The sequence below is a fragment of the Sceloporus occidentalis genome, unplaced genomic scaffold (genome assembly GCF_023333645.1).
Source record: "Sceloporus occidentalis isolate IW3139 unplaced genomic scaffold, rSceOcc1.0.p SCAF_8, whole genome shotgun sequence".
NCBI classification, from domain to species: Eukaryota; Metazoa; Chordata; class Lepidosauria; order Squamata; family Phrynosomatidae; genus Sceloporus; species Sceloporus occidentalis.
Window position 1 is genome coordinate 12,899,230 of NW_028316988.1, and position 23,586 is coordinate 12,922,815.

General features: G+C 47.4%; 1 protein-coding gene across 7 annotated transcripts in view; it reads right to left on the reverse strand.

The window, feature by feature from the left end:
• Positions 1-3,103: 3,103 nt before the first annotated feature.
• LOC149307957 (steroidogenic factor 1-like) overlaps positions 3,104-23,586 on the reverse strand; it is a 33,247-nt gene continuing 12,764 nt past the window's right edge. For all 7 annotated transcript variants that reach the window (XM_089534746.1, XM_089534748.1, XM_089534749.1 and 4 more), the window contains exons 4-7: positions 19,475-20,235; positions 8,640-8,759; positions 7,445-7,592; positions 3,104-3,819 (exon numbers count right to left, since the gene is read on the reverse strand). In XM_089534746.1, coding sequence (XP_089390872.1) covers positions 3,572-3,819; positions 7,445-7,592; positions 8,640-8,759; positions 19,475-20,235 — 1,277 coding nt within the window. In that variant the 3' untranslated portion in view covers positions 3,104-3,571. The remainder of the gene's footprint in view (positions 3,820-7,444; positions 7,593-8,639; positions 8,760-19,474; positions 20,236-23,586) is intronic.

A 23,586-nucleotide genomic window follows, 5' to 3' on the forward strand; every position in this document is an offset into this window, starting at 1 on the left:
CCTCCCTTTTGTGTCCCAAGGCCCAGTAATGTATTTGTTCCCATTGGCTACAAATGTTTCTTGCCATGACTGACAGCAAATGGCTTATAGACAGGCACCAGCCCGTGGTCCACCAATTTCAGGAGTTGGATTGACTTCCACAAAACAAGAGACTACAGGACCATACTGCCTGGTGGAAATCCATTTACAGCACTGCAATGCAGGTATGTTTGTGCTATTTTCCACTATGCAAAGAGTGAGCTGTGGTTCCAGACTGTTTCTGTTCTGCAGCCAGGGCAGCAAACCTGCTGCTTGATGTTACACAACTTCCTTCAGAGAGATAGACGTATGCAATGATGAGAGAGCGCAGCCCGCCTTCAGCCCTGGCACTGACCTGTTCTTCCATCACGGCAGAGGGCTCAGCCCTGAACCCTGTGATGCAGACCTGAAAGGACATGGTGCCTCTGGGCAGAAGCAAAGTGTCTTTCCCTGCCTCATCTCAACTATCTTCAACTATCAGTTCTATGAACTGATTCTATCCTCAGGTTCCTAACTCTGAAGATGCCAGCCACAGATGCTGGCAAAGCGTCAGGAACAAACTCGTAGCCTGAAAAACCCACAAAGAACTACGGAAGATGCCAGCCACAAAAGCCTTCGACTCCAAGGAAAACCTTTTGCCTCCTGGATGTTGTTGGACTGTGGCTCTTATTTGGAGTCCATAAAGGATGCAATTTACGGTAGATGTTGGGATGCATTTAGCACAAGGGAAGGGAGAAGTGTACTTAGTACATGCTCAGAGGCAAGCCTGTCTAAGCAAACCTATGGGATTGTCCCATGGAAATTTCAAAAATCATCTGGAAAGGAAGCAAATGCATCACACTGAGGGTATCAATTCAAACTCCAACAGATGAGGGCTGGTCTTGTTTATTTTAATGGACTGTTGGAGTGAGACATGTCACTGGAGGATCAGGTGCTGAGGGGACACCGGGCAAATTGTGAGACAGAGTCAAAAACATGACAGGAATGAAGGAAGAGGCTATGGAGGATACGGATATAACCTCTTGGTTCTATTATGCTTGTATGCAAGGATGAGTAAGTACTGCAGTTTTCTCAGCAATGTAGAAGAAAACAAGCATTTCTGCCCTGTATTCTCCCCAAGTTCAAACATCTCAAAGAGTTCCGGGGAAATTATTCCATGCACAAATGCATGTGGTTTTTCTACTCGCAATTATTTTCTGTCTTATCAAATGCTTTCTCCATTTCCTTTCACTTCTACTGTGGGCTCCTGAGTGACTTATTCGTCTCTGGAATCCTCTCCAACTGTCTGGAAAGTTGTCTGTATACCCTTTCTTCTCTACTCCATGTTTTGTTCCTTTTCCGATGCTGTATAAGACAGCAACCATGACAGCCAGGTCAGTTGGGGATGTGGGGAGCTGCAGTCCTCCAAAACTAACTTTTCCAAATTCTATTCTTAGTCATAATGGACAGCTACAAACACCATACTAGAGGCACCATGAAAATTTAAACATTTATGACTGTGGGACAGAAAACCACTGGTAATATTAGCTTTCTCACACACCCAGAAAAATAGTTTGACTGTAAGTGAATTGCAAAAAAAAAAAATTTATTGGAATGTCTTCATTTGGCAAGGTAGTTGTATCTTACACACACACACACACAGACACACACAGACACACACAAACCTACCTGCCTCAGAAGGATTTCTGAAGCAGGTGAGAAAGGAAGGTGGAGGAGAAGAGGAGAGACACTTAAGGACACTTTTTCATTTTTCGAAAAGGAGGTAAGAGAGACAAAACAGGCACACAGAGGTTGCTGCTTTCAAACCACACACGCCATTGCTTTCAAACTATGATGCACACATGTACGCGTGCGCGCACACACACACAAACAAAACAGCCCATTCATCCCATCTGGGATTGGAGGAGGAGGAGGAAGAAAATAAAAATAGGCATGACTATCTCATCAAAACACAACAGACACAACCACACAGCAGCATCTGCAAAGCATCTTGGGAGTGGGGGGCATCGTTGAGGCATTGCAAAGGGCTGGGGTGAGGGGAAGGCACATGGCGCCGGTGCCCGGATCGGGTGCAGCACCCCCAAAAAGCCTGCCCCACTCCTTTCCACTTCCAAAGCCAAAGTGGAGCAATGGGAAGGCCCAGGCTAAGCTATGGGAAACAATTCTGTGGTATATACATATGGGGAGAGGGGGGTGTTAGGACACGGGGTCAAAACCAGAATCTGGAATCCATCAAAAAGTGTTTTTTTGGGGGGACCCCTATGTGTTTCACCTGTGACAAGTGTTTTATTCCTGCTTTGTCCTTTCAAGATGAGTGTAAAACATGAACGTGTTCAACCAGACTACTGAGTCTATCTGCACTACACATTACAACAGTTTGACACCCTCTTAACCATCATGGCTCCATCCTGTGAATCCCTATGATCTCTGAACCCTGTTTTGGATTTCAAACTCCAGAATCCCTTTCCATTCTAACACGGGCTTCTGCGCACTGAAATCCAAACTATCCCACAGAGCTAAAAGTTTGGAGAACCACTGGTGTGGGATTGTCAGTCTGTCTGAAACCAACATCCTCACAGTGTGCTGGACTACAACTCCCATCAACCTGGGGTTGCCAAGTGAACAGGTCTCTTACATGGTTGGGTAGAAGGGATTTCAGGAGAAGAGAAGAACAATCTGAGACCAGGATCTGAAACAAGGACTGGAGGTAGGAAGGGAGGAACCAGTCCAGGGCAATCCTTTTCTTGGCATGTTTTGGGAGGAGAAGAGCTGGCAGAATAAAAATTTGTGCAGCATCTGCTAGACAGAAGACACACATTTTTAACGATACAATAATAAGCTTGTGAAAGTAACAATAAGGAACAAAGTCTCGGGGAACTCAATGTACTTCAGAAGACATTAAAAATAAAAGAGAAAGGGGAACGAAACGACTAATAGAGAAACCCTTACTGGCTCATTTCCCAGCTGTAAGAGGCCACAGGTGGCTACTGGATTTTGGGAGTTGTAGTCCAACCAACTGCAGAGGGACATTTTGGGGACAGGGTTCATTTCTGCTGAGTCCCTTTTCCATCTCCCCTCTTGCTGAGGACACCCCACCCACCCTCAGTGCAAACCAGGCCCTCCCAGAACAGTCTCCAAGGGCAGCCCCATGTGGTCTAGCCTCACTATTTCAGATATAAAGCGGGGGGAACAAAGCAAATCCCCCCTAAAAACCTTTTCCCATCTCTTGACAGCAGGAGAGAGAAGAGAGGGAAGGCAGAAGCTGAGAGCTGAAATCAGCGAACGCAGAAGAGCGACGCTCAGTAGAGTTGTTGGCAACATACACACACATACGTGCCCCCAGGGACAGCCTGGTGCTTTTCAAGGGCACAGATTAAAACAGGACTACTGGGAGAGAATGCCTGTCAGGGAAGGGGCAAGGACGCCCTCACCCCTGCCCTGCCCTGCCCCCTGGCCTGGCCCTCTCTCCCGCCTGCGTTGCCGGCATCTCCATGCGCCAGTCTCTCTTTCCCAGGAGGAGAAGATTGCCCGCCGCTTTGCCCCAGCCGCATTCTCAAGTCCGCTTAGCGTGGAGCATTTCGATCAGCAGGTTGTTGCACGGGACTTCTCCGCTCAGGTGCTTGTGGTATAAATATTCCTCGGCCTGCATGCTGAGGGCCCGGATGTCGGCCAGCCGGAGCAGGAGCTGCCGGAATTTGTCCGTGGCATGCGGGTAGTGGCAGACCGTGTACTCCAGCAGTGCCGCATTGGCTTTCTCCTGCGCCTCTTTCACCAGGCTCGAATTCTCCACGTACTTCACATCTGCAGGAAGACAAGGGAAGGAGGGCTGAGTTAAGGCCAGAATCCACCTTGAGAGGAAAGCTAAGAGGCACACGCTCTCATGGGTTCTCTGCCCACTTCTCTTAGTTGCTGGTGGTGACGTCAATGCATCTCCATAAACAGACTTTTAGCAAGGCAGGTGAAAGAGTCGGCACACAATATGGCCCAAATTCAATTGGTTCTCCTAGGGCCATTGAATCAATAGGGGTTACTGTGTGAAGTGAAAGGCTTTCATGGCCAGCATCCATAGTTTTTTGTGGATTTTTTGGGCTATGAGGATGTGTTCTGTACTCATTTATTTATTTTGAATATTTCTACCCTTGAGAGCCAATGTGGTGTAGAAGTTTGGGTGCTGGACTAGGACTCTAGAAACCAGAAGAAAAGTGGGATAACTATTTACTATTAAATATTTATTAAATGAATTGGTTGTTGTTATGTACCATCCAGCAGGCCTTGATGTTTGGTGACCCTACAAATGAGAGAGCTCTAAGAGACCCCCTGTTATTATTTTTTAATTCCACCTTTTAAGTTTATGGCACCCACAGGACTAAGGACTGCTCCACTTGCCTCCTCTGCACCCAACGACAAACAACATTTAGGACCCCTGGCTTATGTTCCTCTTAAAACATGGGATGGAGGGAGAACCCTAACCTCCCCTAGGCAGCAACAAGGACTCAGCCGACATGGAAACGATATCTCTGGTGCGGTCGTGTTGTGGCAAAGGAGGCTTTGAGGATACGAAGCATAAAGATCCTTTTACGCAAGGCAAGGAGAGAAAAAGAGAGAGGGATGCTTGGCAGATATGAAAACAGAGAGATAACCAGGTTGCCCCTTAAGCCACTGACAAGGTCGTTTTTGTCTCCATGTGTTTGGCAGCTGGGACTGAGAAGCAAACACAGGTACAGGTACCTACAGAAGAAAGAGGGTTCTTTGGGTAGCTGTAGAACAGCAGAGGAGCCCTCAGGTCCTTGGGAACCAAATCCTGGTCTTGAACTTCTCCACATGCCCACACCATCTTCTTCATCATCACTTGGTGGTTTCTCAGCTTTCGCTTCTCTTGGCAGCAACAGCTTTAAGCTAAAATATGGAGTTTTGGGGCCTTTCCCTTTGGCCCCCAACCAAAATTCAAATGTGCCACACATACCCCAGAACCTCTGTACAGATTGTAGGTTCCTTCAAGCAGGGACTTCTCCTCTTATGCTATGCCATGGGCAATGCTCATGGACACGATGACATTAATAATAGCATGGGGGCTGCACAGGACCAACATCTGGATTCCAAAAAAGTATTGGATTGACAATTGGGTGCAAGTTCAAACAAGGCAGTCCAGAAAATGTGCAATAAAAGGGGGGCAGGATGTGGTCCTCTTTTTCCCCAGCTCAGACAGCCAGGGACGATGGCTAATAATCAGTCATTCCTATTATGAAATCTCTTGATCCAAGTCATATTCTGCTAAGTTCCATATTTAGATGAGAATGAACATTTAAAAAAAAATGCACACAGACCCCCCCCCCCACCTACCCCTGAGGTGCCGCGTTTGCGAAATGTCAAATCTCTCTCCTCCGTGTTGGCTCCACAATAGTGAGTTCAGCCTGATGAACTCACCTGGTTTGGAGTAGAAACCCTATTCATGCTTTAATTGAATATTTGAATAATCTTTTCATTCCTTGGAGGCATAAAAGAATGTTGTCCAAATAACAACATCGACTCGCTCTCATTGAGAGACCTGGCGGCGGCGGCTGCAAAGACTCCGTCCTACGACAAAAGCGGGGAAAAGAGGGGGGAAGTGGGGAGGGGGGAAAGACCCTCCCCAAGAGAGACAGAGCACCAACGGAGGTGGAGGGAGAACGACACACGGATTTCTATGCCCTGGAGTGTTCTTCCCATTCAGAGCTCCTTTTGTTTGCCAGAGGCTTCTGATAAATTGCAACCGCTTAAGGGAATGCGAGGCGCATAAAAGCCGCTCTTGCTTCCCTCCCCTCGAGTGGCGCGTGGAGAATGGAAGTCAGCCCTGCGCATGGGGAGGGTCAGTCCATTAAGGCTCTATTAAGCCCTTCCAGAGAACAAAGCTAACCTGTGCCATCCTCATAAATATTGCTGTTTGGAGAAGGCCCGAATTTTAATTAAACCTCTTTACCTGCTTTGGGGGGGGGGGGGGGGGAGAGGAAGAAGAAGAGAGAGAGAAGGGGGGAGGAATCTATTTAGACTCAAGCAGCGTATGCAAGTGGGGGACTCAAATGGCACTTCGCCTGCCTGTGCAAGTGTGGGCCACAGTGGTGCTGGGACCATACCAGGCAAAAAGGAAGGAAGATGTGAAAATGCCCCACTGCAGGGCAATTACAGCAATGGGCGCAACTTGGTGCAGCTAGTAATAGCAAGTACATTTCTATACTGCTTACCAATGTATCAAGCGGTTTACAAAGTGTAAGCTAATTGCCCCCAACAAGGTGGGCACTCATTTTAGCGACCTACAGAAGAATGCCAGACTGAGTTGACCCTGAGCCCCTGGCTGGTATTGAACTCACAACCTTGTGGTTTGTGAGTGACTGTCTGCAGTACAGCCATTTAACCACTGCACTACCTGGGCTCCTGAGGCTGAAGAGGGCACATGGCTTCAGTACCCACAAGAGAGACTGAGCATAGGGTACTGCAAGATGAGGGCAGTGGCTTGCCTTATATTCCCAGTTTAGAAATCTTAGACAAAGGGGGAAAAACGCCCTTACATGGTTTTGAATGCAATGTGCAAATAGAAGTGGGATTGGAAGGCAACCAAGGAGAAAATGCCTCTTTACATGACAGGTTGGTTGATCACATGCAGGAAGGGAAGAGGTTCTTTTCTCAGCTTTCTTTTGCCACCTTTTTAGATGACTAAACTGAGGCTGTCATACTTTGGTCATATCAGGGGAAGATATGACTTGCTAGAAAAGACAAAGATCCTAGACAGATTAGAAAGGAGGGGGAGGGAAGCTTATTCCAGGTGGATAGACTCAACTAAGGAAGACCTGAGCTTGCAAGACCTGAGCAACCAGGGCTGTTGATGACACATTGACTTGGAGGTCTCTCACTCATAGGGTCTCAGAAGTTGAAGTCAATTTGATGGCACTTAACAAGAAAAGCATGGCAGAAGGGGGAGAACTACCTACGCAATTGTCAGCTCATGCAAGATAACAGCATATAAACAGTGGCAGCGGGCAAGCCCAGCCTCTCTCCCTTGCAAGCCATGTTTCCTGCCCACCCCGCTCTGGCAGCTGTTTTGTCTAGGAGAGAAGCAGATGCACCAAAATCTCTGGGTCAAAGGTGTGACAGTAATGTGGAGGCATCCCAATGCCACTGACACTAAACCAGAGGTTGACTCTTCCCTTCCACCCCAACAGCACTATTATTTGGGGGGCATCCCAATAGTGTCGCCAGGATTTCAAAATAATAACGAGGAATAGTCAAAATGTATGACGTAACAGAATTGCCAACCAGGAAGTAGCTCTTCACAAATGTGTGTTCTTCCAGAATAACCAAATGAAAATTAACCTAAGCTGTCCATTTTCCTGTAAAACTAACATGCTGCCCCACATCTGCTATCGTCCCTTCCCTTCCCACAACACCAGCTTACCAAGGCTGAAGAGGATAAGGAACTTTAGACAGACAAACTCCTGCTTGTCCACTTGGAGGGAATGCAAGTGAAGCACCAGCTCCTGAGCTCGCAGCACGAGGTTGTGCAGGATGGAGCCTGCCTGCGTGGCCACCGTTGACAAGTCCACCTTGAGAAGAAGAAAAAGAAAGGGAAGGGGACAAGGCTAAGGACCCCCAAAGCACCATCTCATGGCAGGGGCAGAGCATGCAGGAAGACCTTCAACCCACCCGCATTACCCTTCCAGCCCAAGAGTCATTCATTCATTCACACTTCTGTTTGTTAACAATGCAAACAGAAAATAACATTATGTTGAACAGAACCCGGTTGGCCAGCCCTCACCTAGAGTAAAACCATTGAACCAAACTGTTGAACAGTTAGTCAACACCTAGGGAAATGCCACTGATTCAATGGGTCAGCTCTGGTTGGGACTTACAATAGGTTTTGGGTCTTTAAAATGAAATAAAATAAGCAATTATTTTAATGTGCCTGCACGGCAGGGGGTTGGACTGGATGGCCCTTATGTTCTCTTCCAACTCTATGATACTATGATTCTGTGAATGGTGATGATGATGATGAATTAATAATGATGAACAAAAATGACTGGTAACAGCAGCAGTTATAAATTGTGATAACTAACAATGAATAATAGTGAATAACAATTACTAATTCTGATTGGTGTGTGAGTGTGTGTGGCATTCTTAAAAGTCAACTGTTCACTTTTGGTGAAAATTGAATTTTATAGGGTTTTTTTAGGCAAGGTATATCCATTCAGTTGTGATTTGCCATTGCCTTCCTCTGAAGGCAACACCTAGTATTCTTTGGCCTTCTCCCATCCATTTACTAACCAGGCCTGACTGTGCTTAGCTTCCAAGATCAGACAGGATCTGGAGCTTTTGGGCTATTAATAATGGAGACTAAATAATAATAATAATAATAATAATAATAATAATAATAATAATAAATGGCTGCTGTTGTACAGTGTCCTAGATTGTAAGGACATATCTTTATCCAAACCGGGCAATTTCTTCACATAGTCTAATAATTCACATTTCATATAAATCCCCAGCCACCATTCCAGCCTCCCACTCCACCCAACTATTTCATTGATTGGTTTGACTGATCAATTTCCTATCCCATCTCCCCCCCTCCCCAAATTACGGGAGCTGGCTTATACCTCCTGGCCTGTCACCAGCACCATGCTGTGCTCTTTCCCGTACTGCACTTGGCGGAAGATGTGGTCAAAAACCAGTAGCTCGCTCCAGCAGTTCTGCAGTAACTTCATCTGGTCTCCCACCTGGATGGAGGAGAGAGAGACAGACAAAAATCAAAGCAGGTGAGACCCCTCTGCCTGCTCCTGAGATCAATAGCAATAACAAGTGAGTCTTTAATCCCACTGCCAGAGCTGTATCCTGCAAAATCCTGGGATTTGTAATTTGGTGACACACCAGAGCTCTCTGGCAAAGAATTTTAAATCCTAGGATTCCATAAGATCGAGCTGGAAAAGTCAAAATGGTATGAAGCTGGCATTACTGTGTAGTGTGAAAGCACTTTTGCTTCTATCAGAGAACTCTGGTGAGACCCCTAGACCTATTCCCCATCACCCCTGTGTCTCAACCTATTCCCCCATCCAATGTTGTCCCCCATCACACACACACAAATGAGCCAAACTGGCATTCCCCAGGCAGCAGACTTGGAAGAGGAGGGTAGCAATAGCTACCTCATTTTAGCTCCTTTCTTTTATCTAGAAAAGTTCACCCCCTTCGGATGGAGAATCTTCCCCAATTTTTTCACACAGAGCCTTCTGTCCAACCGTCCAGCAGCAACCAAGGGAGGGATGGAGAGAACACGGGCCTGTTGTTTGCCGGACAAAAGGAATAGTGTCTCTTGAGAGACACCGGCTGCAGAAGTTGATACAATTTTTGCACTCCGGGGATACACTGTCCATTGTTCCTCTGGCCTGAAGGAATGCAAAGTGGAAGAAGCTGGAGAAACAATCTCCCTTAACTTCCTTGGACCAGGGATCAACTCACCTCCCCTGGTTTTATTTTTGTCTGGAACATTGGTTTGCTGGGTCAGGAAGATCCCAAGTCGGAGATTTCAGGGCCAAAATCTGAGACCTGGGAATGACCACTTGCAATGTCACCCCACTCCTTGCTCCCCACCATCTCCTCTTCTGGGAGAAATTGGTCCCATCTCAGTGCGCGTGCACACACACACAGAGAGGTTCTGAAATGTTGTTGTGTGCCGCCGCTGCTGTTGTGTAGAAGCCAACACCTCAGCAGAAGCAACAAAAGAAGCTGAGAGCGTAATGGACAATAGAGATGCATCATGCCGGTCCCACCTGACCATCCCCCTACAAGCGCACACACATACACATAAACACACACACACATGCATCTGCAGAGTGTCCACATTTCTATGGCCATTGTGTACACAGCTCTTTTAATGGAAAGCTTGGAAGGGAAACAGAGGGGAGGCCAGAGAGGTAACCACAACTGCACAGCAAAGAGCATCCACAAAGCACAACGCTTATGGGCTGGAGCAACAAGGAGGAGAAGCAGAAGCGGGAGGGTAGGAAGTGCTCTTGTGGGGCTTATGCCACACACAGAGAGAAGAAACCTCAGTGAGATCCTATAAGCATTCGATTGCTGTTGATGGTCAGTAAACAATCCAGGGAAGAACCTACACTAGGACAGTAGTTGCTCCCAGTCTCTGCCTAGCATGGCTCTTTGGCAAAGTCTTTTTACTGTGATCTTCTGTGGGTTTTCCAGGCTATGTGGCTGTGTTCTGGAAGAATTTATTCCTGATGTTTCACATGCATTTGTGGCTGGCATCTTCAGAGGGGGCATCTTCTTCCAGAATGCAGCCACATAACCTGGAAGACCCACAGAAAAGTATGGCCACTGGCTGTGAAAGCCTTTGACTTCATATCTTTTCACTGTTCCTGTATAACAGAGCTGTGAGAGTTGGATAAACTGCTGCTGTGGATTTTTTACAGATTAAGCAATTGAGGCCCCAGTGGCAATATGAGTGGCCTGAGCAGCTATGGCATTGCTGGACTAGATCAGTGTGCCCCCTCCAAACGTTTTTAAGGAGTGGCAAGCCCATGATTCTCTCCATTGGCTATGGGAGTTGTAGGCCATAAATGTTGGAGAGACAGAACTGCTGACCCCTAGAAGTACAAATGGTCTGGGTTATTCATAGGAGAAGAAGGGGAACATCTTCCTTTCTAACCCTTGTCAACACCAGTTTGCCCAGCAGTCAGAACGACGTCCATGGGATATGCACCAGCAGATGTGAGTCCAACACCACTTTCCTGCTCCTGTTCCCCTGGCAACTGACGCATATTACCTCATTCACACACATGCGCACGCACACACACACACACGCACACACTGAAGCAAATATGCACCCACAGGACTTAGTAGTCATGAAAAGCATCCTCTTCAATGACTTTGTCTAATGTAGGGATTAGACAACTGTGGGAGTCCAGAGCCACATGGGCTGCCTTCTCCCAAGAAATAGAGGTATTTATACATCTACTTCAGGTACTGAAAAGAGGGTGAAGTGGTTGTTAAACAGTGCAGAGGGAAGGCTACAACCCATTGAAAGGTTAATTTCTTTCCTAGGTGAGCAAAACTTAAAATAGCCCAGGCAAAAAGAGGTGCCACAGAGGTTTAGTCCAAAATTGCCCCAATGAAACCACTGAAATCAAACCATACCTATGCAGCAACGTCTTTACCATTAGAGTTTCGAGTTTTATTTTTAAACGTACATTGTTTCATTGCATGTTGTGAACCATTTTGGGTCCCGTGTTGGGAGAAAGACAAGATATTAATTAATTACCAACCTTTTTTTTTGGGGGGGGGGGTTATTTCACACTGGGCAGACCTCCTTGGGGGTCAGGATGGGTTGAGAGCTGCAAAAAACACCTTTGGGGGGGGGGGCTATATGTGGCCTCTAGAGTCAGATTTTTCTCTCTCCTGCTCCACCTAATAAATGCTTGTGGGAGGAAAAAGGAAAAAGAGACTACCTGGGCAAAGAAGGACTCGCCTTTCCTTCTGCATTCCTGTAGTCCCAGCAATGGATTCAAAGTGGTCCTTGGTCAAATGCTGGCCATGGAGAGGGAGGGAGGCAGTGGGAGCGTTTGTTATAATTTTTTTTCACAAATCTGGGAAAGGGTTAGTTGTGATAGTCATGTGCGGCACCCGTAGAAGACAATTAAATCTTTTGCAATTACAGAAAAGTGTCTTTACCAAAAAGCCAAGTTTTCAACGCAAGGTTGATAGTTTCACAACTCATGTCCCTCTGACTGACCAATGACCTTTGCAACAGCAAAGCCCCAGAAGAAAAGGGAGGGGAAGCTATTTCTGAGCAAGTGCTCCATCAGCGGACAAAAGGTGGCTATTTAGAGGTGCAAATTGTTTTGAGGCCCAGTTAATTTGAGACTGGAGTTGCTGGCTTCTTCTAAGAGGGTGCTGGAGGAAGAAAGGGAGCAGAGAGTGAACCAGTTCTGGAATTATATCAGACTCAATGGCCTTGGAAAAAAGTCTCTTGCTCTCAACCACCAGAAGGGTTTCTCCCCAGCAATGAAGGCACACTGGAGCCATTGGTTGGAAAGTAAGGAAATAGTTGTTGAGATGTGCTGCCAAGTCAGCTTTTACTTTTGGCAGCCTATGAACATGAAACCTACACAGCATCCTGCTATTCATAGCCTGCTCTGGTTTTGCAAACTCAGGACAGCAGCTTCCTTTTCTGAGTCAATCCTCTTTCCTTACTACCTTCCAATTTCCCAGCGTTATCATCTTTTTCAATGAATCGTATGTCTTCTCATGATATGTCTAAAGTATGATAGCCTCATTTTTATGTTTTTTTTGGGGGGGGGCTATGTGACCATGTTCTAGAAGAGTTTATTCCTGACGTTTTGCCTGCATCTGTGTCTTGCATCTTCAGAGAAATGACAGCCTCAGTTAAGGTATTCTGGGTTCCAGAGAAGAGCGCAGGCTCAGTTTGCTCTTGGACCAATTTCTTTGTCTTTTGTTGTTGTTGTGTGCCTTCAAGTCACTTCCAACCTATGGCAATCTTAAGGCAAAGCTATCACAGTGTTTTCTTGACAAAATTTGTCCAGAGGAGGCTTGCCGTTAGTGTGATTTGCCAAAGTTTCCATGCCAAAGAGGGATTCAAAGCCTGGTCTCCCAGAATCCCATCCAGCTCTCCCCATTGGCTTTGTCAGTTGTTGCCAATTATTTTTACCAGCCCTGCTCTTGTGGAAATAAGAAATCACAAAAGGAAAGAAAAAGAAAAAAGATCCATGTGGAGCAAAATGTGTGCAAGTGAGGCTGGTGTGGGCATAGCGCACGCACACATGGTGCATGAAGGTGCCGTACAAGTGTTTAAGACTTTGAGAGGCTGCTATGGATGCAACAACTGCATGGGTGTGGGGGAAGAGAATGATACAATTATTTGGTGAAGATTGGAGGTGTCACCTTGACAATTGAGAAGGGACCGATGACAATCAAAAACCTTTCACAAGTGGAAGGTGTTAATAACAGGCTAAACACCTTTGGATGCTCCAGCATTGGACTCCCCCTATCCCTCTCTTCTTTGTCCCCATGCCTCCATTACAGAAGGCAGAGACAATCAGGAAAACATGGCTTTAATTGCCTTCCTACCAGGCATCTTGGCACAACAGCTCAAAACTTTCTTGATCTCTCTTTTTGCTAGGGATAATGGCAGCTGTAGTCCAACACATTTGAATGGGACCTAGTGATGGAAGTCTGCTCTGAACCACACTGTTGGGAAAAGTAAGGTGAGCAGATCAGCAGCACCATCACAAACCGTACCCCCAATCACTCTTCCAACTTTGGACATTTTGCCAGATACAGGACAGCTGAAGGAAGACAGTCAAAGGAAGCCATAACCTTTGGAAACAGCCATTCCTTGAGGGCGAAAATGAAGCTTTCCTGGGAAAGTTGGGGGCAGGGCAGGCAACTCTCCAGAGGGGCTCTTCTGGATCTCTCCTTGCAACCTAACATGTGGCTGGACAGACTCAAAAGAGGGGTGAGAAGAGAAAGGATGGAAGGAAAATGACAACCAGGTCAGAAACTACTTCCACAAACTCCCCAGCATTCAACGGCTTCCACTGCAGCTGCATTCCCACAAGCCAAATATTCTTTGGCACATAGGGGTGGGGGTCACATTGACCCAGATCAAAACCCAGCTTCGGCCAGGATGAGCCGCAAAGGAAGAGAGCCAGCAAGAACCAAGAGGATTTAGATGAGCACACAGCTAGCAGCAAAGTGTGCTGGATAATCCAGGAAGGTGCAGCCCTTAGCTCTGCAGCATCTCAGTCTCAAGAGCTTCCAGTCACTGAATTCAATCCCCTCAGAGGCAGTTCAGAATCCTTTAGGCCAGGGATGGGAAAAAAGTGGCCCATGAGCCATATGTGGAGCCCAACTCCATTTTTGAGGGACTCCTGGGACACTACCAACCTGCTTGGAATCACTCTCCCCAATTTTTTCCCCAACCAATTTTAATGGCACACTTGGATAAACACTGGCTTACAGCACCAGATATTCCTCGGTGGCCCCCCATCCAAGTTCAAGCCAGGCCTGATCCTGCTTGGCATCCAAGATCAGGCAGGCTCTGGTGTCTTCAAGGTATATTTAGGCTTCTCCCCACCCCTAAACTCACATACCCTCCAATATTTCACAGCTGAAAACCAGGAGATGGGTGACCAAGTAACATCAGAGTTGTGAATGAGGGAGAATGCACAAGCTAGGAGATGCTATTCCAGTTGGCTTTTGTCTGAGCCAACTGGGAAGGGCTCAGGTCCTTTCTCTCTTTTCTCCCTGCCTGCTGAGTTAACTCAACACAAGCTACTTTTGTTCCTTGAGCTCACTTTACAGCAACTGTGGAGGACAAAGTAGGACATATTAAAAGCAGTTGAAAAAGTGGGATGGCAGAAAATTAATTGGTACTGTCCCTGCCAAATTGGAATGGTTAAAGGGTATGAAGTCACCAATGCCATCAATGTGCCACTACCACCAGTCCCTGGGAAAGTGGCATCTCAACATGCCTCTTACATTGGGTGCCTTTCTGTGACGGATGGAGGAATGGGACTGGCCTTGCACCCCCCTAGCCCCCATCTAATTGGCCTCTTGACATTGCTTTGCATCCAGCTGCCTGCTTCTCCCCCTCCCGACCCTCAGAGTGCAGTTGGATTGGAAACAGATTTAACTCCCCAGATATATCGTTTCATTTAAGGGCTAGTAATTCTGTCAGTCTGGGTGCTGACAAACGAGAGCTCGCCTCTGCCAATCTGGGCCCGCAAGAGTGATGCGCTGGCGTTCTTGTGGTGTCAGCCGGCCGGAGAGTTACAGGCTCCGCTGGCCTTCGGGAGGCAAGACTAATAAGAAGAGCGCCAGGCCAGGAAAGGGTGGGGTGGGGGATTTGAGGGGTCACCCGCTTGTTTATGGAGGGAGAGGTGTGTGGCAGGGCAGACGACAGACAAGAGGTCAGGGATGACACCCATAAATACCCGCTCTAAGTGAGCAGAGATGAGATGTGTCAAGAAGCTTGCAGGAAGATTTGCAGTGGGGACAGGGCAGACAGAATAGATTGTGCTCCAGCCATCCCCAGCTCTGGGACACCGTGTCCTTTTCCAGCCGCTGGATTTAATATATAATTTAATAAACCCACTCAAAACATATGCTCAGGGTGATACGGTGTGAGAGTTAAACGCCTCGGTAAATTCTCAGCTTTTAAGGAAAATGTTCATAGCTCATCTTGAAGAGAAGATGGTAGCGGTGGGGAAAATCCCACCAGAATAACTGATTTATTTTGGCACCAACTTTCATGGCTCATGCCACCCATTTCCTCAGAGGCCGTGGTACAAACAAGGAAGCGGACTGAGCTCCATGAAAGCGAATGCTGAAATAAAACCAGCTGCTCTACAAAGTGCCACAAAAGTTACTTTTTTCTCTATTCTTACCTTTCTTTTCTTGGGAGGATAACTCCTACAAACCCAGCTTCTCCCCACTACCATCAAAGTCTGCTTAAAGACCTCCCTCTTTAGCGTATATGGTGCTGTTTTGGCTACTTAAATGGTTGGCACCCTCAGCTCAAATGCTGGAATTAGAAGGTATGATAAAGAGTCTGAAATCTGGCCAAAATAAGCCCTGTGTCTCAAAGGCACTGTAAGATCAACACCTCACTGGGGCAGATGGAAGCACACTTTGTTCAAAAGATCCTTATCTCCAATTCAGGGACTGCCTTCCTGGTGGGGGATAGGAAATGGCAGCTTCGCAACAGCATCTGCAGTAGCATCACACTCATCCTATGTTTGCCAGCATGGTTCTCTCTGCAACCAACCTGCCTGGCTTGGAAGAGCTGTTGTGAGCCTTCAAGCCATTTCTGATTTATGGCTACCCTAAAATGAATTTATCACATGCTTTTCTTGGTAAGATTTGTTCAGGCAGATTGACATTGCCTTCCTCTGAGGCTGAGAGTATGGCTTCCCCCAAGGACACTCAGTGGAATTCCATGGCTGAATGGAGATTTGAACCATGGTCTCCCAGGCTCCTAGTCCAACACCCAATCCATTACACCACACTGGCTCTCTGTTTGCAAGCAATGTTGTCATGCTGTCAACTTACAGCAAACCTGTCACAGGGTTTGAAACCTTGACCACAAGATTTGTTCAGAGGAGGTTAGTCTTTATCTTCCTCTAAGGCTGAGAGAATGTGACTTGTCCAAGGTCAACATGTGGGTTTACATGTTCAAGTAGGGATTTGCACTCCAGTCTCCAGAGCTGTAATCCAGCACTCAGACCATTATACCATACCAGCTCCCTTAGAATCATAGAATCATAGAATCGTAGAGTTGGAAGAGACCACTAGGGCCATCCAGTCTAACCCCCTGCCATGCAGGAAATCCAATCAAAGCATCCCTGACAGATGGCCATCCAGCCTCTGTTTAAAGACCTCCAAGGAAGGAGACTCTATCACCTTCCGAGGAAGTGCATTCCACTGTCGAACAGCCCTTACTGTCAGGAAGTTCCTCCTAATGTTCAGGTGGAATCTCTTTTCCTGTAGCTTGCATCCACTGTTCCGGGTCCTGTTCTCTGGAGCAGCAGAAAACAAGCTTGCTCCCTCCTCAATATGACATCCTTTCAAATATTTAAACAGGGCTATCATATCACCTCTTAACCTTCTTTTCTCCAGGCTAAACAACCCCAGCTCCCTAAGTCGTTCCTCATAGGGCATGGTTTCCAGACCCTTCACCATTTTTGTCGCCCTCCTTTGGACACGCTCCAGTTTCTCAATGTCCTTTCTGAATTGTGGCGCCCAGAACTGGACACAATATTCTAGGTGGGGCCTGACCAAAGCAGAATACAGTGGCACTATTACTTCTCTTGATCTAGACACTATACTTCTATTGATGCAGCCTAAAATAGCATTGGCCTTTTTAGCTGCCGCATCACACTGTTCACTCATGTTCAACTTGTGGTCTACTTGGACTCCCTTGCAGAGTATTCAATCACCTAACCAAACTACAAATCCCAAGATTCCATAGGATGGAGCCTTGACTGTTAAAGTGGTATAAAACCACTATAATTGCACAGGGAGCTAAACTCATCAGTCCAAAGAAATTCCCAAAGTGTGGATCTGTCTGAATGGTTCAATCAAGTATTCTAAGTAGTCCTCCTTCAAATGCAGATTCCAGGAGTCCATAGGATGGAATAATGGTAGTTGGAGTGGCATCATAGGGCTATAATTGTATAATGTGAGAGGAAAGGTTGGAAAGAGGGCTTCTGTCACTGTTTAGCAAGACACCCTGCTATTTTGCAAGTCCCAGAGCTGAGGTCTGACCTTGAAAACAGGTGCAGAATATGAACTCGACACCCCCCCACCCACCCACCCCCACGTACACATACACCCTGCAGCCTTACACTGAGCCAATCATTCCCTTTATTCACCCTTTAAGGCAGAAGACAGCCCCAAAGGAACCATCTTACATGTAGTTATGAAAGGAGCTTCTTATAAAAAAAAAATACCAGCAGCGGGATGAGGCAAGACAGAGAAGAGAGGATAATGTTCCCATTTTCTACTTGGCATGTACCTGAAACAAGAGGGCAGATGATGGTTCCTTATTCTTGGTTCTCTGGTCTTTCTTTCTGCAAAAATTCAAAACTAAGGCGAATAATTTGGCCAAACAAAGACATGAGGTTCAAATGCCCCTGCACCTCAAAACATCTTTTAAATACCCCATGTTGCATATTGTCAAAATCAAAAAACTGTCCCTTTCCAAGACAAAAAATTAAGCTTGCTACTGAACCAAGCTCTTTTTGAAAAGAAGATTATGGCAACATGCAACATGGGGGATTTAAAAGAAGTTTGGATGGTACAAAGGCATTCAAACCTCAGGTCTTTATTGATCTGAATGACTTAGCAGCATGATTTGGATTTTTACACTAATAAGGACATGGGAACAAGGAACCAACTTCATCCTTGTTCTGAAATAGAAGATCGGGCCATACCAAAAAGTCACTCAGGCTTGAAAAGACCCCAAACAGAGCTTGTTTGGCTACTAGCCCCTTTCCCACCTGATCTCTATCCTGCCCAGGCCTGGAAATAAGTTGTACCCATGGATTGCCAGGGCTGGCAGTTTTATTCTCTTCCTGAGGAGGCAGCAAAGAAGGGGACGGTTTAGTGGGCCAATATAAAAACCACATGAGCCAGAGTTCATTTAACACATAAGCCCACCGTGGCCCCTTTTATGGCTCAGGGAAAGGATGGATGAGGAACTGAGGGGATTTTGTGGGATGTGGGCAGAGGGCACAGAGCTGTTCTGCTCTGCTAGTCCAAGGAGGCTGCTTGCAAATGGAAATAAACATACACACACAGACCAGACTTCAGCATGTGACAAGGTGGTTACGCATGGCTGGCTTTAGGCATTTATAAATTGGCCACTTGCTTAGATTGACTTTACAGGGAGTGGGGGACAGGCAAGGGAGGGAAGAAGGGTCATCCACTGTCACTTTAAATCAGGCTGTGTTGTTGTTGTTAGGTGCCCTATAGTCGATTCTGACTCATGGCGACCCTGTGGATGAGACATCTCCAAGAATCCCTTTCTTCCACTTCTCTGCTTAGGTCCTGCAAACTCATGCCCACAACTGAGTCCATCCATCTGGCATACAGTCTTCTTCTCCTCCTTGTACCTTTCCTAGCATGATTGTTTTTTCATGCCTACCCATGATGTGGCCAAAGTAGGATCGCCTCAACTCGACCATCTTGCCTTCCAAGGAGAGCTTGGTCTGATCTGTTCAAGGATTCATTTGTTTGTCTTTTTGGCTGTCCATGATGTCCTAAGCACTCTTCTGTCATGTACAAGCCCAGTCTACCAACTAAGTGGGAGAAATAGCTGAGGGATGCTGCTTTCAAGCTCCATTTACAAACTTCCCAGAAGGCCATCTCTGCAGCTATATGTATATATCTTCACATTGCCTGTTGATTTATGATGACCCCCTCAATTTCATAGGGTTTTCTTAGGCCCTGAAACCCCTTAAGGTTTTCTAAGGCAAGCTCCCAGGGGGTTTTAGCACCAAGGAGAGCACTAGCAAACAACGATCCCTGATCTGTTGCCAACTACAGGTACACACCCCACACCTGTTTTATTATCCCTTGCCTCATAATATTCATTCACACCAGTTCACTTGGTGGAGTGGGGAGTCCATTCTGGGATTAGTCTAAACTAGTGGTTCCCAAACTTTGGTCCTCCAGGCATTTTGGACTTCAGATTCTAGAATCCTTAACGGTTGGCCAAGTTCGGTAGGACTTCTTGGAGCTGAAGTCCAAGGAATCACTAATCTAAACTTTGGTCTCATTCCAACCTCTGAGCATGGCTGGGGATACTGGGAGCAGTAGCCCTCAAAAAGGCAAAAAAAGAGGAGGGTCTCTTATTCCTTCAGTCCTGCCCATCATGCCCACCCTCCTCTTCTCTCCTCACCTCCAATTCTTTGAAGAAAATACAGCTTCGTGCCCACTCCACAATGGCAAAGAGGGTCTGGTCGGCCATCCTGCACATCAGCCCAAAGGCGCTGAGTTTCTCATGGCGGCTCTTGCCCTGCTCCTGTTGGAGGCAGGCCAGAATGCGACCCTTGACTTGTGCCTCATCAGGCTCCAGCTGCAGCAGCTTCAGTATCACCTCAGGCACATCTGGGGCTGTGGCAGCACCTGGAGACCCACCACCTCCGTGACTGCCACCCCCTGGGTAGGCCTCAGGATAGGGGTAAGCCGGTGCCGCCGCCTCATGGGGATGTGCTGCGTATGGGTCCGGGAACTCAGACTTGATGGCCCGGCTGGCGAAGGGTGGAGGGTAGGGGAAGCCTGGCATGGCCAGCGCGGGCGTTCCATAGGGGCTGCGCTCGTAGTCGACAGGCGTCATGGCAGAGGCACTGCTGCTGAGTGGAGGTGGTGGAGGCCCTTTGGATGCTGACACCACCCCAGGATGATGGTGGTGGTGATGGTGGTGGTGGTGGTGGTGAGCCAGGCCGTGGAGGGAGGCTGGGAGGCCACTGTAGTCTGCTGCCTGGACAGGAGAGACGACGGGAGGTGGCGGGGGTGGAGGCGGGGGTGCCACCACTGTGGTCTCCAGTTTGAAGCCGTTGGCACGGATCAGGGCCTTCTTCTGCTGCTTCAGGGCCCGGTCACGCTTGTACATGGGGCCAAACTTGTTGCGCCCACCTCGCATGCGGTCTGCGCGGACAGCTGGCAGGGGAAGAAGGAGAAAATGTGGGGAAAGGACGAGAGAAAGACACCTTAAAAATGGAGCCCTCCAGACCTCCAGCTTTGGAGAGTTCTCCTACCCGTCGATAAATACATACATTCTTTCTGAGCTGCAGAAAGTTTGCTTTGTGGGACTACAGCCCCCAGAATCCTGACCCAAGGGATAGTTCATTCTGGCTGAGGTTCTGGGAGTTGGTCCAAAACATATGGAGGGCAAGAGGTTGAGAACCAATGCTTTAGAGCACAGCATCGTTCCTGAACAAGCCAAAGAGTGCTTGTGGATAAAGATGTTGGGAATGTTAATGTTTCTTGGGACTACAGCTCCCAGAATCCCCTAGCCCCCAGGAGCTTTGGGGTCTGCCTTTGCCACCCTTCCCACTTTGCTCTCTGCTCTCCATCACCCTCAACCACATTTCTCCCCCTGTGGGTCCCAAGGGATGCTCCCAACCCAGCTCTAGTTCGCTCAGGCAGCCTTGTTATGGCAGTCTTGTTATGGCCACTTCCTGCAAAAAGGTCAAGCAAAGAATCTTTCTCTTATCATTCCTGCAACCTCCTCCTCCGCAGCAAGGAACAACTCCAGAGCCTGTAATATACAACAGCAGCAGGAAGGGAGGTCTGAAGAGCAGCATCCAAACCCTCCGTGCAACTGATCTCAGAAAATCAGAAGGTCCTTTGCCTTCCACTGGAGTTTAGTGGGACCCACTGATCCCCCGACTCACTCACCTTTTTTTATCTGGGAAAAAATGGGATTTTCTCTACCATTTCCGAGCTGTTTTTGCAACAAAAGCTGGCCTGTCCTCATGTTTCTCTGAAATCTCTTTAACCAAGGAGATCCAGTAGAAAGGATATTATTGTTATTGTTGTTAGCTTTCCTGTGTGTATGTATTGTGTGCAAATCATTTTTGACTTATGGCAACCCTAAGGCCAAGCTATCATGTGGTTTTCTTGACAGGTCTCTTCAAAGAGACTTGCCATTGCCTTCCCCCTGAGGCCAGCATGTTTGGGCTACAGCATGGCTGGGGGATTCTGGGAACCATGGTCCAAAAAAACAACTTTCCCAAGCTCTTATCCCTTTACTGAATCACAGCTCTGAGAGCTCTCCAGTCTTCCCTGTCTTGTCCCTAGGCCAGAGAGATGGCGGTGTTCGGTGTGATCCCTTCCCTGCTATAGGTCCTGAGTGGGCGAAGGCTGGATTGGCTTCAGCATCTCAGCTCTGTCCGAAAGAAGGTGGCTCTAGGCTTCGAGAGATTTGCATCATGCTGGATGTGCTCACCCATGTGACATCCAAAAGAGCTTGCTGCTGCACATAGTTGCATGTGGCTGCAGCACATCATGTACAGAACAAGCTGTGCCATCATTCCACGCAGGAAGAAAGCTCGCACAATCTAGGTGGATTCTGTCCCCACCCAGAGGATGCTCCACTGCTCCTGTCTCCACTCCCCACACAACTCTGGTCCTCTTTTCCCCTTGACCTCCCAAACCAAGAAAAGCTAGACCAACTTTTCTCCTCCACTGGTGAAGGAGCTGTTAGAAGTGGGCACAATCCGTGATTAGTAGGTTCCCCCATCCCATAAAACAAAGCAAAGAGAGGCCCTGTCCGATGTTTTGGTCTCCGGTGCCTGCCATCCCTGACCACTGGCCATGCTGGCTGAGGCTTCTGGGAGCTGAAGTCCCAGTTACCTGGAGAGCAGAAGGTTCTCCATCCTGATAGGAGCACCCTTTTACATGTTGTTAGCTAGTTAATGGAATTCATTTGTTTATTTGCCAGAATACATGAATGTAGGCCAAGCTTGTTGTTCGCCTAGCCAGGCTGGCGCCAGATGTTTTTTAAACGAAAAATCCGTGCTCATTGGTCATGCTGGCTGGTGACCCATGGGAGTTGTTGTCCAGAGCACACAATGGATTGCCTGTTCTGATTGGAGACAGGTCTCCACTAGAGCAAAGTCCATTATCCACTACCAGATCATTTTTGCTGGAGTGAGAATGGAGCTGTGAACCTTACTGCCTACCTGGCTGTTACTGCACAGCATCTGGGAATGAAGTTGTGTAAGAAAAGTGCCTGAATTTAGAAACAGCCCTTGAAGGAAGTGTTTGTGAGAAGGAGAGCCTCTCTTGCTGCATCTAAGCTCCAAGGAGGGCTCCAGCCAGCCAGGTGACAAGTTCTCAAGCTCAAGACATGGGCATTTGAGAGTTGCAGAACATGGCAAGATGGAGACTTCCAGTGGTGGCAGGATGGAGCATTATGAACATTCAAAGAAGGGAAAATGAAGTGCCCAGGTGCCTTCATACACCATTTATACCCTCCCCTTGTTTTGAACCCAAGAATCATCTCTGGAGTTTGTGTAGAACAGAATGTTTATGAGCATATATAGAAGGGACAGCCAATGGAGATGGTGGATCCAGAGGCCAAATTTCTTTCCCTGGTGTAGGAGTGGGGGCTGCACAGAGTGCCAGCAAATGTCAAAGTAAAATCACAAATGGCCCAAAGCCCATTCCTGGGTTGTGGAGGTGGAATCAAGTACACTCAGCCCCCCACATTTGCTTTTGAGGATTTGATTATCCGTGGATTATTTGCTGCCATCTCTGCTACTGCCCTATCCCATTTTTAATAGGGACTGAAAGCCTTGCAAACTTGAGAGACTCTGAATGAGGCTTATAAGCCCCTATTAAAAATTGTGTAGGGCAACAGCAGAGATGATGGCAAGTCATGCCAGCTGCCCACTTCTGCCTTGTGAAGGAGCCCCACTTTCTCAAAGGCATCCATGGTGGGTTGAATCTGCAGATCATACTTGTTTGCGAGTGGCCTAGAGTTGTTTGTGTTTTTTCCACTTTTGCAGGGGGGGGGGGAGGTCCTGTGCCTGTAACCCCAGCAAATGTGGAGGGCTCTGTGTGTGTGTGTGTGTGTGTGTGTGTATTTTTTAATCTTAAACTTTGCAAGAGCACTCTGTTATCTATTTTAAAATATGAACGCCTGTTCCTTGATGATTCCAGGAGAGTCAATTTACCCTAACTCCCCTACAGAAAAGAAGCATTGGGTAGGAGTCAGGGCACAAACAAAACACAACAACAATCCAATACTTGGGCCACATCTGGCCCCAGGGCTACCTACAGTTTGCCCACCCAGAGTCCTGTGTATGAGATGCAGAAGAAGAGTTTCTGGATTCGAAGGCATCCCTGGGAGTTTTGTCTTGTTTTCGAATCCAAGACCATTCTGGCTCTCTCAAAGAAGCAACAAAATTAAAGCCCAGGCCCAGACAGTGCGGACAGGCTGGCCTCTTGCTGGCCCTCCTCCCGGCCTCCCAGATTTCGGCAAAAGAATTTGCTTCCACTTTC